The sequence below is a fragment of the Scyliorhinus canicula genome, chromosome 31 (genome assembly GCF_902713615.1).
Source record: "Scyliorhinus canicula chromosome 31, sScyCan1.1, whole genome shotgun sequence".
Lineage (NCBI taxonomy): Eukaryota > Metazoa > Chordata > Chondrichthyes > Carcharhiniformes > Scyliorhinidae > Scyliorhinus > Scyliorhinus canicula.
Window position 1 is genome coordinate 6,680,839 of NC_052176.1, and position 14,550 is coordinate 6,695,388.

At 52.0% G+C, this 14,550-nt stretch overlaps 1 protein-coding gene and 1 non-coding gene across 3 annotated transcripts in view; both read left to right on the top strand.

Annotated features, from left to right (window-relative positions):
• yif1a (Yip1 interacting factor homolog A (S. cerevisiae)) overlaps nt 1-14,550 on the top strand; it is a 44,185-nt gene extending 29,635 nt beyond the window's left edge. The window contains exon 8 of one of the 2 annotated variants that reach the window (XM_038787453.1): nt 14,159-14,550. In XM_038787453.1, the coding sequence (XP_038643381.1) occupies nt 14,159-14,230 (72 nt within the window). In that variant the 3' untranslated portion in view covers nt 14,231-14,550. Of the gene's footprint in view, nt 1-4,424; nt 5,928-14,158 lie in introns of those variants that run through there. The other variant, XM_038787452.1, reaches the window with a different exon arrangement.
• LOC119959036 lies at nt 1,347-1,492 on the top strand. The gene has a single exon (XR_005459141.1). It is a non-coding gene; the product is annotated as a small nucleolar RNA SNORA2/SNORA34 family (small nucleolar RNA).

The following is a 14,550-nucleotide window of genomic DNA, read 5'->3' on the forward strand; positions in this document are numbered from 1 at the left end:
AACGAAAACAACCTCAAGTCCCTGAACCTTTCCTCGTAAGACCTTCCTTCCATACCAGGCGACATCCTAGTAAATCTCCTCTGAACCCTTTCCAAAGCTTCCACATCCTTCCTATAATGTGGTGACCTTATATAATCCCGTCCGTCCTCTCACCCCATCCCCGATCCTGCTTGTTCTGCCTGCCCGTCCCCCACTTCTTCAGCAGCATGAAACCCATCGCGTTTCTGCCCCTCTTCAGTTCCGAAGGGTCACATTGGACTCGAGGCATTAACTCCGGGTCTCTCTCCACAGGTGCTGCCGGGTTTATCCGGCACTTTGCGCTTTTATCTTGCATTTAATAACAATAACCGCTTATTGTCACAAGTAGGCTTCTGTTTAGCACAGGGCTAAATCGCTGGCTTTGAAAGCAGGCCAGCAGCACGGTTCGATTCCCGTAACAGCCTTCCCGAACAGTCGCCGGAGTGTGGCGACTAGGGGCATTTCACAGTAACTTCATTAGAAGCCTACTCGTGACAATAAGTGATTTTCATTTCATTTTCATTTCAATGAAGTTACTGTGAAAAGCCCCAACTCTCCACATTCCGGAGCATCCGCCGCAGTCTGTCGCTGTTACCCTATCTTAGAAACATAGAAAATAGGAGCCACTCGGCCCCTCGAGCCTGCTCCATAGAACATAGAACAGTACAGCACAGAACAGGCCCTTCGGCCCTCAATGTTGTGCCGAGCCATGACCACCCTACTCAAACCCACGTATCCACCCTATACCCGTAACCCAACAACCCCCCCTTACCTTACTTTTATTAGGACACTACGGGCAATTTAGCATGGCCAATCCATCTAACCTGCACATCTTTGGACTGTGGGAGGAAACCGGAGCACCCGGAGGAAACCCACGCACACAGGGGGAGGACGTGCAGACTCCACACAGACAGTGACCCAGACTCGAAGGAGTTCCGGGCAGCTGGACTGGAGAGGTTCCTGTGTGTGTATCCAGTTCCCTGTCGGGAGGTTATTACCGAATCTGTTTCTCCCACCCTTTCTGGCAGCACGTTACAGATCGTCGTGGCTCGGTTCACTTCTAAAGCTAAATTCTTCGCATCTAATAACCTTGAGGAGAGCTTCTGGGGCCACATAAGTAAAAAACTATCTGTGGTAATTTTACCGGGCTACACGCATCACACACCGTGCTTCAAATCGTTCACGTACTGTATTCAAAAACGTTAGTATTTAAATAGATCAAAATCGTCTCTCTAGAACAAGGGGTCGCAGTCTCAGGGTACGTGGTAGACCATTGAGGACTGAGAATCGGAGAAGGAGGTTATTCGGCCCATTGAGTCTGCACTTGGGAGGCCCTGAATCAAGACCCGCGGCTTGGCTGTAGCCCAGGGTTTCAAATAGGAGCCCAAAGGAATAACCTGTGTCTTCCTGAGGTCTGTTGGCTTTCCCGGGTTCGCCCGCTGTGGGACTGCCAATTCATCAGGAAGAGACACGGCGCTTCATCTCCAAGGGCCCTCTCGCACTGCCTCCCTCACCTCTCTCGTTGCCTCCCTCTCATTGCCTCCCTCCCTCCCCCCTCATCTCCCCTCCCCCCTCTCATTGCCTCCCTCCCTCCCCCCTCATCTCCCTCCCCCCTCATCTCCCTCCCCCCTCATCTCCCTCCCCCCTCATCTCCCTCCCCCCCATCTCCCTCCCCCCGCCGTTGCCTCCCTCAACCCCTCGTTGCCCTCCCTCACCCCCTCTTGTTGCCTCCCTCACCCCCTCTTGTTGCCTCCCTCACCCCCTCTTGTTGCCTCCCTCACCCCCCTCTCGTTGCCTCCCTCCCCCCTCTCGTCGCTTCCCCTCCCCCCTCTCGTCGCCTCCCTCCCCCTCTCCTTGCCTCCCTCCTCCCCTCTCCTTGCCTCCCTCCTCCCCTCTCCTTGCCTCCCTCCTCCCCTCTCGTTGCCTCCCTCACCCCCTCTTGTTGCCTCCCTCACCCCCTCTTGTTGCCTCCCTCACCCCCCTCTCGTTGCCTCCCTCCCCCCTCTCGTCGCTTCCCTCCCCCCTCTCGTCGCCTCCCTCCCCCCTCTCGTCGCCTCCCTCCCCCTCTCCTTGCCTCCCTCCTCCCCTCTCCTTGCCTCCCTCCTCCCCTCTCCTTGCCTCCCTCCTCCCCTCTCGTTGCCTCCCTCCCCCCTCTCGTTGCCTCCCTCCCCCCTCTCGTTGCCTCCCTCCCCCCTCTCGTTGCCTCCCTCCCCCCTCTCGTTGCCCTCCCTCCCCCCTCTCGTTGCCTCCCTCCCCCCTCCCGTTGCCTCCCTCCCCCCTCCCGTTGCCTCCCTCCCCCCCTCCCGTTGCCTCCCTCCCCCCTCCCGTTGCCTCCCTCCTCCCTCTCCCGTTGCCTCCCTCCTCCCCTCCCGTTGCCTCCTCCTCCCCTCCCGTTGCCTCCCTCCTCCCCTCCCGTTGCCTCCCTCCTCCCCCTTGCCCGTGCCTCCCTCCTCCCCTCCCGTTGCCTCCTCCTCCCTCCCGTTGCCTCCCTCCTCCCCTCCCGTTGCCTCCCTCCTCCCCCCCGTTGCCTCCCTCCTCCCCTCCCGTTGCCTCCCTCCTCCCCTCCCGTTGCCTCCCTCCTCCCCTCCCGTTGCCTCCCTCCTCCCCTCCCGTTGCCTCCCTCCTCCCCTCCCGTTGCCTCCCTCCTCCCCTCCCGTTGCCTCCCTTCCCCCTCTCGTTGCCTGCAAGAGTCTGCACCTAGGCCCAACCCCCACCCTATCCCAGTAACCCCACCCAAACTTTGGACACGACAGAACAATTTTAGCATCACCAATCCACCTGCAGATGTTTGGACCGGAGGAAACCCATTCAGGTAAGGGGGAGTTTGTGCAGATTCCACACAGTCACCCGAGACCAGAATCGAACCCGGGTCCCTGGCGCCGTGAGGCAGCGGTGCTAACCCCTGTGCTGTCCTCCGGTGCGTTGAAACCTCTTCTCTCAGAGGGTGGCGGACCTGCGGAATCCTCTACCACAGCAGGCTGTAGAGGTTAAGTCGCTGAACATATTTAAGAAGTAGATAGGTGTACTGAACTATGCAAATCTTTACAAATGTTGATGCAAATGCCAATCAGTCGCTCCCCACAGAATGCGAACTGTTTGAGAATTTATCAGCTGCAAGAATGAGACACAGTTGAGAGATTTTATAACTTAAATGTAAGCTTTTACCTTGTTTTTCCTCTTAATCTAAATGGTTATGGGATGGATTCTTGGCCTCGTCATTCATTAAGACCCTAGATTACCCTGTCTCCACGCTGTCATCGGTCCGCACTTCAGGTCAAGAATATTCTGGCACCGAAGGAAGAGGCCTAACCGATATGACCTGGCGCGAAATGCCGCCACTCCTACCAACGCTGCGCCATTAAGATGTAAAGTGAGCAGATGGCGAGGCCGGCTCTTTCAGGCCGCGGCTGTGCTTTACCAGCCGATTGTTGTTATCCACCAACTGGATGCTCCCATCATGCCAAAAAGACACGCGCACATCAGCAATGTGGTACGTTAATTTCAGTGCCAGTGGGATGCTGGGGTATGCGGACCGTACATCCCAGTAACTGGCAGGTCGTATCGAACTGCACATCCCATGGTTTGCAGTCGGCCGCGTGCTGGCCACACTTTGGCTTGCCAAACGCGGAGCACGGTGTCTGAAGTGTTAGATGTGATTCCGTCATTGGACAGCACTTGCGGAAGACGTTTGCGCGACCATAGAATCCCCACAGTGCAGAAGGAAGGTCGTTTGGCCCATCGAGTCTGCACCTCTCAAAGAGCACTCTACCTAGGCCAATCCCCCCCACCCCGTAACCCCAACTAGGGGCAGTTTAGCGCGGCCAATCCACCTTACCTGCACATCTTTGAACTGTGGGAGGAAACCCACGCAGTCAACAAGCAAACTCCACACAGTCACCAGAGGCCGGAATCGAAACCAGGTCTTTGACGCTGTGAGGCAGCGGTGCTAACCACTGAGCCACCATGCCACCTAATTTGAGGGTAGCTGAGCTCGCAATTCAGCTTATTTATATTCGTACACAGGCACCTGTCCACTGCAGGCAAACATGTCCAGGCATTGCACGTTTTTGAATTAAATGAAAACCCGGGATACAAAAGTTCCCTATTGCGTTCTCCATGACAACACCACGAACCAATCAGCATCCCCTTTCTCGTGCATTATAAACGTTGCTCCTTTGAAATTTGGTATTCTTGCATCTGTCCTGATGATTCCAAGATGAAAAGCTTTGACGGCACGTTTCTTTTCCAGCTGTTCGATATGCTTGCACCCACCCTCTCCGCCCACTAGCGTGCCGTATCCGATTGACTCTTCCGTGCTCGCGTAACCGTCCTCCCAGAAGGCTGCCGGTGCTACCTTGCTCGCTCTGACTCTCTTTCCCCCCTTCTCTCCCCTTCAATCCTCACAGGTCCGCTCCTTGAGAATGAAAGTCCTGTCCTCCACCTCCGATGGCGTTACCAGCCACAGCTCCAGGAACCAGCTACGGATGTACGTCACCCTGGCGGTCGCCGCCTTTCAACCTCTCATTATTTACTGGCTGACTGTTCACCTGATTCGGTGAGGGCCGGGTTGGGGGGGGGGGGGGGGGGCATCCGGAGACGTATCGGTGGCCGGGGGGGGTGGGGGCGGCCACCACCAAAAGACTGCCGAGCTTTGGGGTCCTGTCATTCTCCCTCTCCCCCCCCCCCCCCCGGCTGTGTTTTTTGCACGAGGTTAGGCCGCTCCCCCACCCCTTTCGGAAGTGCTGCCACTAGCCGTTCTTCCTTTCTTCAAGGTGTGCCAAAAAGTTCCAGTTGTTTAGTTCGAAACCTAGTCCTGCAGCCTCAGACAGAGCTGAATAATATGTTCATGATTCACGACAGCCCCATCGTCTCTTATGCGGTCACGGTGAGTCGAGTGCGAGCTCACTGCGGTGACGACCCGGTGCCTTCCCCGTGATTTGCGCGGATCGGGGAGCTGCCTTGGCATTTTGTCAAGAGGGGTGCCATGGTGTATGGGGCAGCGTGAGAGGGCTGCCGCACTGTCAGGTCGTGCGTCATCGCTCGCCCACATTTCGGACCAGAGCTGAGAATACCAAAGACCCGAGAATCGGGGGGGGGGGGGGGGGGGAGTCCCTTCAGCCGGTATCCCGCTCTCCCCGCAGAAGGTCGCGGGTTCGAGCCCCGGCGCGGGACACCAAATCCCGGCTGATCTTTCAGCGCTGCACCGTCGGGGAACCCGTCTTTGAGTCGATGCATTAAACCCAAGGCTGCATCGGCCCTGGATATTCATTGCCCTACCCACTGCCCCCCCCCCCCCCCCCCCCCCCCCCCCATTATGATCTAAGTGCAGCTTCCGCAGAAGAAATAATAGACACTACATCGATACCACACCGTCACAGTGTGTTTATAAATCACGGATTGCCAAACGTGCGACGATTTGACTCAATTCTGAGTCACGGCAACAATCCCCCCCGCCCCTCCTCTTCCCCCAGTCATCAGTTTCTGCATCAGCCCGTTCCCTCCCGACGCCCGGGTCCCCTCCCACACCCTGCATTCTCCATGGAGGAGGATTGCAGCAAGACGGAAGTGCCTTAAAAATGGATCCTCGCTTCACTCCCAACCCTAACCATACGCACCGTATCCGGCTTTCAAACTGAACCACCAGACTTTTGTTTTTATCAGTTCGCAGGATGTGGCCGTCGCTGGCTTTGGGCCCAGCCTTTGTTGCCCATCCCTAATTGCCCCTCGAGAAGGTGGCGGGCATTGAGCCACCAGCGCCTTTCACCCCTATTTAATTGTCGTGGGATGGGGCGGCAGGGTGGCGCAGTGGTTAGTGCTGCTGCCTCTGGGTCACTGTCCGTGCGGAGTTTGCACATTCTCCCCGTGTCTGCTTGGGCCTCACCCCCACAACCCCCCAAAAAGATGTGCAGAGTAGGCGGATTGGCCACGCTAAACTCTAGCCCCTTAATTGGAAAGAAAATAACTGGGTACTCTAAATGAAAGAAAAATAATAATAATTGGAGTGAAATTTTAGTTCATAGAACATAGAACAGTACAGCACAGAACAGGCCCTTCAGCCCTCAATGTTGTGCCGAGCCATGATCACCCTACTCAAACCCACGTATCCACCCTATACCCGTAACCCAACAACCCCCCCCCCCCCCCCAACCTTACTTTTTTATTTAGGACACTACGGGCAATTTAGCATGGCCAATCCACCTAACCCGCACATCTTTGGACTGTGGGAGGAAACCGGAGCACCCGGAGGAAACCCACGCACACAGGGGGAGGACGTGCAGACTCCACACAGACAGTGAAGTCTGCACGTCCTCCCCCTGTGTGCAATTCCAAAAAACGGAGCCAGCGACACCTCGATTATCGATTACTGTGCCCTCTCGCTTGCAAGTGCCCCCACCACCACCACTACCACCCCCGTGAAGCAGTGTTCACTGTAACTGCAGGGCTGTTTGTAGGCACATTAAGAAATGTATTCTGTGATTATCGGGGTGGGGGGGGGGAATGAATCAGACCTGGATTCTCACCCAGGAATGCTCCTTGGCACCCAGAACCCATTATTAGATCCTTTGGAACAGCCAGTTCCCAAAGCTGCCAGCCTCTGGCAATGAACAGAGAGTCCCTACCCACCCCCGACAGTGTGTCCTGGAGCAACATTCCTGAACATTTCTCCCTGCACGCAGGTGTAGGAACAGTATTGAGAATGAGTGGACACCAGTCCCCGCGGCCCGGCGGGGGGGGGGGGGGGGGGGGGGGGGGGAACCCTCTAAGTGATAGACGTGGAACGTCAGGCGGTGTTGAACCACCTGTGATTTCTTGTTGGCCGTTTGGAAGGTGGAGCCCCCCTCCCACAGATTGATTTGCCGTGGTTCCCGACGCGACCCGTTCTAAGCCCTCGCCTTGCTGTGTTGCCTCTGTAAATAATAAATAGAATGGATAACACGTTGGGACGGCTGCCGTTTGTGTTCTTCATTACCTGGATTTTGGGCCCAGCTCCATCTGGGCTCGCTCTGTGGATCTTCAGGCCTGCCCAGGGCCGGTCACCATTTTCCCTGTGTCTCGTACGGGATGGAATTCCACGGACTCCCCTTTAGATAGCCTCGCCGCTCTGATCCTCGCCTTTCGCCCGGCCGACCATGAGTGGAATGGACCAAAATGTGAAATTGAATTCAATAAAACACTTCTGGGCAGGCGTCAGATAAAATGGCCATAAAAGCCGATTTTTAGGGGGAATAGTTTTTCACGGGGTGGCTGGGCCCAGAGTCTGATGTCCATCTGTAATTAGCCCTCGGGAATGGGGTGGGTGAGCCGGCAGCTTAAACCCACTGCAGTCCCGTGTGGTGTAGGTGCACCCACTGTGCTGTTAGGGTGGGGTTCCAGGCGTTGACCCCAGCGACAGTGAAGGAACAGGCGATAGATTTCATAGAATCCTGACAGTGCAGAAGGAGGCCATTCAGCCCATTGAGTCTGCACCCACCCTCAGAAAGAGTACTCTACCCAGGTCCTCTTTCCCCCCCCCCCCCCCCCCCCCAAATCCCCGCAACCAAACCTGCTCATTGCTGGACACTAAGGGGCAATTTATTCTGGCCAATCCACCTCACCTGCACATCTTTGGACTGTGGTGGACAGGCTTTGGGGCGCCAGGAGGTGGTTTACTTGCCACACAATTCTCAGTCTCTCACTTGTCCTTGTAGCCGCAGTATTAAGGGCGGCACGGTAGCACAGTGGGTAGCACTGTTGCTTCACAGCTCCAGGGGCACAGGTTCAATTCCCGGCTTGGGTCACTGTCTGTGCGGAATCTGCACGTTCTCCCCCCGTGTCTGCGTGGGTTTCCTCCGGGTGTTCCGGTTTCCTCCCGCAAGTCCCGAAAGACGTGCTTGTTGGGTAATTTGGACATTCTGAATTCTCCCTCTGTGACCCGAACAGGCGCCGGAATGTGGCGACTAGAAGCTTTTCACGGTAACTTCATTGCAGCGTTAATGTAAGCCTACTTGTGACAATAAAAAGATTATTATTATATGGTAGGTCCAGTTCAGTTTCTGATCAATGGTAACCCCCAGGATGTTGATAGTTGGGGATTCAACGATGGTAATGCCATTGAATGTCAAGGGGCGATGGTTTGATTTGCTTTTGTTGGAGATGGCGCTCGTGTGGCACAAATGTTACTTGCCACTTATTGGTCCATTCCTGAATGTAACCCATGTCTTGCTGCATGGTTGGACCAGGTCTGCTTCGGTACCTGAGGAGTTGGGAATGGTGCTGAACATTGCGCAATCATTAGCGAACATTCCCTCCCCTCCCCAACTTCTGACTTTATGATGGATCATTGATGAAGCAGCCGAAGGTGGTTGGGCTGGGGACACTACCCCGAGGAACTCCAGCAGTGATGTCCTGGGACTGCGATGACTGATCTCCAACAACCACCGCGCCAGGTCTGACTCCAACCAGCGGAGAGTTTTCCTGCAATTTTTCTGTCTCTGTCCCTTCGCCGCGTCGAGTGCATTGGTTCAAGAAGGTGGCTTTCAGCACCTTCTCAACAAGCAATAAATGCTGTTTCCCCCATTTCTAAAAATGATTTTGACTCGGGAATGGGAAATGCAATATCAAAATTCGAATACGACAGCACGTGGCCAGGCATATTTAATACTGGGGAAGAAGGTGGCGCAGTATAAGAATTGACAGGCTTGCCCAGTTGGCAAACAAATATTTACTAATTCCATACCACATTATAGGAAGGATGTGGAAGCTTTGGCAAGGGTTCAGAGGAGATTTACTAGGATGTTGCCTGGTATGGAGGGAAGGTCTTACGAGGAAAGGCTCAGGGACTTGAGGTTGTTTTTGTTAGAGAGGAGAAGGCTGAGAGGTGACTTAATAGAGACATATAAGATAGTCAGAGGGTTAGATAGGGTGGACAGTGAGAGTCTTTCCTTGGATGGAGATGACCAACATGAGGGGACATAGCTTTAAATTGAGGGGTGGTAGATGTCAGAGGCAGTTTCTTTACTCAGAGAGTAGTAGGGGTGTGGAACGCCCTGCCTGCAACAGTAGTAGACTCGCCAACTTTAAGGGCATTTAAGTGGTCACTGGATAGACATATGGATGAAAATGGAATAGTGTAGGTCAGATAGGCTTCAGATGGTTTCACAGGTCGGCGCAACATCGAGGGCCGCAGGGCCCCTACTGCGCTTCTATGTTCTAATGCACACACAATGATTGCGATCACGACAATTGCAAAATTCAAATACATCAGCATGTGTGGGTTGACGTGACGTTTGTAGCGAAGGAGAAGTCATAAGCGTAAAAATAAATGTCGCCCCAGCCGGCTCTCCCCTTTAAAAGCTAGAGCTGACCGGCGGTGATTTAACCTGAGGGTCACCACGCCTCGGGCCAAGTTGAGAAGGCGGGGCCTTAATGGGTAACCTCAGCCGGTACGGGCATTGAACCCGCGCTGTTGGCCTCGCTCCGCATCACGAACCAGCCGTCCAGCCAACGTACCTGGCAAGCACTTGCTGAAGCTCGCCTCCACTCAATGTAGATATAGGCGAGCTGCTGCGGTTGGCGGAGATCGCACGCTGCTTGGGAAGGTAAAACCCTGAATGGGCTGGAGGTCCAGGATGCAGATGGGGGCATAACACTTGGGAGTAGGCCATTCCGCCCTTCGAGCCTCCTCTGCCATTCAACAAGGTCGTGGCCGATCTGGTTCTGCTCTCAACTCCACTTTCCGGTTTGCGCACCCCCGCCCCCATTACCCTTGACTCCATAGCCCAGCAAAGACCTGTCTAATGCGGCCTTGCATATATTCAATGACCCGCAGCCTCCATGCTCTTGGGGGGAGGGTGCGGATCAGGATTCCACTGGACGACCACTGCACGATCCTCGGAGAAAGGAAACATTTCTCCTGAACTCCGTCTTCAACTGGGAAACCTCTTACTCTTAAAATGAATCACCTAGTCCTCACGTCTGCCACCAAGGGGGAAACATCCCGGTTTCCACCCCACCGGGATCGTGCAGGTTTCAGTTAGACCAGCTCTCATTATTCTAAACCCCAGTGGGTATCGGCCCAGCCTGCTCAACGTTCCTTCATAAGATCTAGTGTCAAAAGTAGTGATGCAAGGGCAGCACGGGGTGGCACAGTGGGTTAGCCCTGTTTCCTCACGGCGCTGAGGTCCCAGGTTCGATCCCGGCCCTGGGTCACTGTCCGTGTGGAGTTTGCACATTCTCCCCGTGTTTGCATGTGTTTCGCCCCCACAGCCCAAAGAGGTGCAGGGTAGGTGGATTGACCATGCTAAATTGCCCCTTAATTGGAAAAAAGAATTGGGTACACTAATTTATTTTTTTTTAAAAAGTAGCGATGCCGGGTAGAAAAAGGACTCGGGTTTAATTCTGAAGGGAATAGAATTGGGGGAGGGGGGCGGGAAACATGGGTGCACCAAGCCTTGAAAAGGGAATCCGATCTTTAATTCTTTTAATCCATTGGATGTGGATGTTGCTGGCTGGACCAGCAATTTTTTCCCCATCCCTGATTGCCCTTGAATCCAGGTGGCTACTTCAGAGGGCCTTTAACAGTCAACCACATTGCTGTGGTCCTGGAGTCACGTGGAGGCCAGACTAGGTAAGGACATTCACAACAATTGATGATGGTTGGGTGGATGGATGACGGTGGGTGATCGCTTTGCTGAGCATCTTCGGTCTGTGCGCATTCAGGACCCCCCGACCTTCCCGTTGCTTGCCATTTTAACACAAGACCCTGCTCCCATGCCCACGTGTCTGTTCCTTGGCCTGTCGCAATGTTCCAGTGAAGCGCAACATAAACTGGAGGAACAACATCTCGTCTTCCGGTTAGGCACGCTACAGCCTTCCGGCCTGAACATCGAATTCAACAACTTCAGATGATCAGCCCCACCTCGATCCATTTGTTTTCATTTCATTTTAACTGCCTTTTACCATTTCTTTCTTAATATACATTTAATCCCCCTCCCCCCCCCCATCTTATCCACCATTCCTGCGCCTTTCTCCTCTTTGCTTTCCCCTTCCCCTCCCCCCACACCTACAGTTCATCCTCTGATGTTCGTTTCCCTGCTGTTTGACCTTTCACATCTTTTTTCCTCTCTGGGGACTGCCATTAACACTCTTTCCCCTTGGTTTCTGTGGCCATTAGCACCAAGTTTCTGTGGCTATGACTCATCTTTCATTCTCACTCCACCGTACAAATATTATCCACTCTGTTAGCTTTGACAAAGAGTCATCAGACTCAAAACGTTAGCTCTTTCCTCTCCTTACAGATGCTGCCAGACTTGCTGAGATTTTCCAGCATTTTCCCTTTCGTTTCAGATTCCAGCATCCGCAGTAATTTGCTTTTATTAATTGATGACAGTTTCATGGTCACCATTAGATTTGAAATTCCAGATTTTTGTTTTTAAATTGGACTCGTATTTCACCCGTTCCGCCGTGGTGGGATTCGAAACCAGGTCCCCGCAGCAGCTTTGATTTTAAGAGTCGTCCAGACTCGAAACGTCAGCTCTGTTCTCCCTCCATCGCTGCTGTCAGACCTGCTGAGATTGTCCAGCATTTTCTGTTGATATTAGAACATAGAACAGTACAGCACAGAACAGGCCCTTCGGCCCTCAATGTCCGCCATTCGGTTGGATCACTGGCGAATCATCTATCCCAAATCCACTTTCCCACGCTGACCGCATTATTAGGACCAGGATGGGAGGAGTGTGCAGGTTATCAAGCCCACGCGTCGTACCATTTAATTTAAAAGTTTAATTTACTCATCAAAATGGCCAACTGGTACCCAGAATCAAAGAGACTTTAACCAGAATGTAATCAATAAACTGAGAAGGATTAATTTATTGTTAAACAAATTGTTATGGGCCAGGGTTTAGAGAACACCAAAGTATATCATGGAGTTCACCTGACCCACAACTTTTAATAGATTTTGGTTATGGGGACACAAGGCCCACTCTACAGGTGTGATGCAACAGAGATCTAAAGTAGTTTTAAGCAAAAACAATGTTTATTCTATGAATAAACTATGGATAGTGTTCAATTCTGGTCGCCACACTTTAGAGAGGGTGCAGAAGAGATTTACCAGGATGTTGCCTGGTATGGAGGGCATTAGCTATGAGGAGCGGTTGAATAAACTCGGTTTGTTCTCACTGGAACGACGGAGGTTGAGGGGTGACCTGATAGAGGTCTTCAAAATTATGAGGGGCATAGACAGAGCGGATCGTCAGAGGCTTTTTCCCAGGGTAGAGGGGTCAATTACTAGGGGGCATAGATTTAAGGTGTGAGGGGCAAGGTTTAGAGGAGATGTACGGGGCAAGAATTTTTACACAGAGGGTAGTGGGTGCCTGGAACTCGCTGCCGGAGGAGATGGTGGAAGCAGGGACGATAGTGACATTTAAGGGGCATCTTGACAAATACATGAATAGGATGGGAATAGAGGGATACGGATCCCGGAAGGGTAGAAGATTTTAGTTTAGTCGGGCAGCATGGTCGGCACAAACTTGGAGGGCTGAAGGGCCTGTTCCTGTGCTGTACTTTTCTTTGTTCTTTGTTTTTGAATCCAGTTTACATTTTATAAACCCACAGTAAACATCTTACCAACTACCAACACTGATAACCCCCAAAAAGATACAGTACTCTATAGGTAATCCTTAGTAACTTTCCTAACAACATCCATAAGCCAAAACATTTATTAACAAGGACACTAGGTTTGAATTCTCAACAGAGAACAGTTATCACTTTTAAATTATCAAGTGATCTAAACACCTTGTTTAACATACAGAGAGAGACCAGTATACATCTGCTTGGTTTGAATGCAGCTTTCCAACTGGTAGCAAAAGTAAAACACAGTCAAAAAGAGCTTCCAGTTCAAAAATGCAAGTAAAAAGCAGAATCACGTTTTAGCTCCGTGCACACATCTACAAATCTCATCTCCAAACTCTGTGGCCTTGGCCTCGGCTCCTCCCTCTGTGACTGGATGCTGAACTTTCTAACCCACAGGCCACAATCAGTAAGGATAGGCAACAACACCTCCTCCATGATCATCCTCAACACAGGTGCCCCACAAGACTGTGTCCTCAGCCCCCTACTGTACTCTTTATACACCTCTGACTGTGTGGCCAAATTCCCCTCCAACTCGATTTTCAAATTTGCTGATGACACTACCGTAGTGGGTCGGATTTCAAACAATGACGAGACAGAGTACAGGAATGAGATAGAGAATCTGGTGAACTGGTGCGACGACAATAATCTCTCCCTCAATGTCAACAAAACAAAGGAGATTGCCATCGACTTCAGGAAACGTTAGTGGAGAACATGCCCCTGTCTACATCAATGGGAACGAAGTAGAAAGGGTCGAGAGCTTCAAGTTTTGTGGTGTCCAGATCACCAACAACCTGTCCTGGTCCCCCCCATGCCGACACTATAGTTAAGAAAGCCCACCAACGACTACTTTCTCAGAAGACTAAAGAAATTTGGCATGTCAGCTACGACTCTCACCAACCTCTGCAGCTGCACCATAGAAAGCATTCTTTCTGGTTGTATCACAGCTTGGTATGGAGCCTGCTCTGCCCAAGACCGCAGGAAACTACAAATGATCATGAATTTAGCTCAATCCATCATGCAAACCAGCCTCCCATCCATTGACTCTTATCTATAATTCCCGCTGCCTCAGAAAGGCAGCCAGCATAATTAAGGGCCCCACGCACCCCGGACATGCTCTCTTCCACCTTCTTCCGTCAGGAAAGAGATACCAAATTTTGAGGTCACGTACCAACCGACTCAAGAACAGCTTCTTCCCTACTGCCATCAGACTTTTGAATAGATCTACATCGTATTAAGTTGATCTTTTTTCTACACCTTGCTATAATTAACATTATATTCTGCAGTCTCTCCTTCCTTTCCTATTTACGATAGGCGTTGTTTGTACAGTGTGCAAGAAATAATACTTTTCACTGTATACTAATACATGTGGCAATAATAAATCAAATCACAATGACATCACTGCAACCATTTGATAAAACACACTTTTCTTAAAGGGACTCCCTTGACAAAAAATTTTAACAATTTGCAAGAACTGATGTGAACACAAGTGTAATCTGGAATATTACTATCTTTCCCTTTTAAAATTCCCCAGCGTGCGCGTGCAAACAATGAACACGCAAGTAGCCTGCAGTGTTTCGGAAGAAACTTTACGCAAAGAGGATAAAGTTTGCATGGTGCGAAGCCGTCGATCTGGAACTCCCTCATGTGAAGCTGCACCTCTGGTCCCCGTAGATGTCTGGAGGTTCTCACCAGAGGACCTTCGGCGTGGAGGAATGTGTAAAGCTGGATCATTTATTTTTGTCTCAGTTTGCAGGTTTCCAAATGCAGACAAGTTTACACTCCAATGAGGATTCCTTCAAAACTCAAAAGCTCGTCTCCATCATAGGATTTCTACTAAGTCATGACTTTTTTTCGATTTCCCGTTCGATTGCAGCTCAAAATAAACAGCTCTTCCCCCTCAAGTACCATGCAGGTCAGGTGCTT